This window comes from Bison bison, unplaced genomic scaffold, assembly GCF_000754665.1.
Source record: "Bison bison bison isolate TAMUID 2011002044 unplaced genomic scaffold, Bison_UMD1.0 scf7180017521346, whole genome shotgun sequence".
Classification (NCBI taxonomy): Eukaryota; Metazoa; Chordata; class Mammalia; order Artiodactyla; family Bovidae; genus Bison; species Bison bison.
In genome coordinates this window covers 1-538 of record NW_011404387.1, presented here as the reverse complement: position 1 = coordinate 538, position 538 = coordinate 1, and the positions used below count along the sequence as shown (strand labels likewise).

Genomic DNA, 538 nt, shown 5'->3' with positions numbered 1-538 from the left:
CCGGGTTCCCGACGGCGCGCGGCGCGGCGCTCACCTCTATGCGGTCGATGCGGTCCCGGAGGGCGCGCACCGCATCCTCTAGCTCGAGGATGAGCGCGGGCGAGTCCCAGGGCCCGTCGGCCATGGTGTCGCGGCGGGGCCCGGCTTCCTGGAGACCGCGCGGCAGGCCGCTCTCGCAGCGGCCCAGCTTGCCGGTGAGCTCGCGGATGGTGTCCTGGTCGGCGCGGATGCGCGCCTCCTGCTGCAGCGCCGTCTGGCGCAGCTGCTCCGCCGTGCTCTGCAGCAGCAGCAGCTCCTCGCGCTCGCCCGGCGCCGCGTCCCCTGGCTCGGCCCCCGACGGGCAGGCGGCCGCCAGCGGCGTGCACAGGAAGCGGCTGAAGAGGGGTACTGGCGGCAGCGGGTGCGCGCTGGCCGCCGGCGCCCCAGGCAGAGCCGGGGGCCCGGCCGAGCCGCCCGCGCCGTGCAGCGCGCTCAGGCTGCGCTGCGGGCCCGGGGACGCGGCGGCGGCCGAGGCGTTGTCGGCGCCGCCGGGCAGCGC

At 79.2% G+C, this 538-nt stretch overlaps 1 protein-coding gene across 1 annotated transcript; it reads right to left on the bottom strand.

Moving 5' to 3' along the window:
* Positions 1-34: 34 nt before the first annotated feature.
* LOC104996115 (neuronal pentraxin receptor-like) lies at positions 35-535 on the bottom strand (the record flags this gene model as incomplete). Its single annotated transcript, XM_010850260.1, has 1 exon — positions 35-535. A coding segment is annotated over one exon (501 nt), but the record flags the coding sequence as incomplete, so codon positions are not given.
* Positions 536-538: the final 3 nt, after the last annotated feature.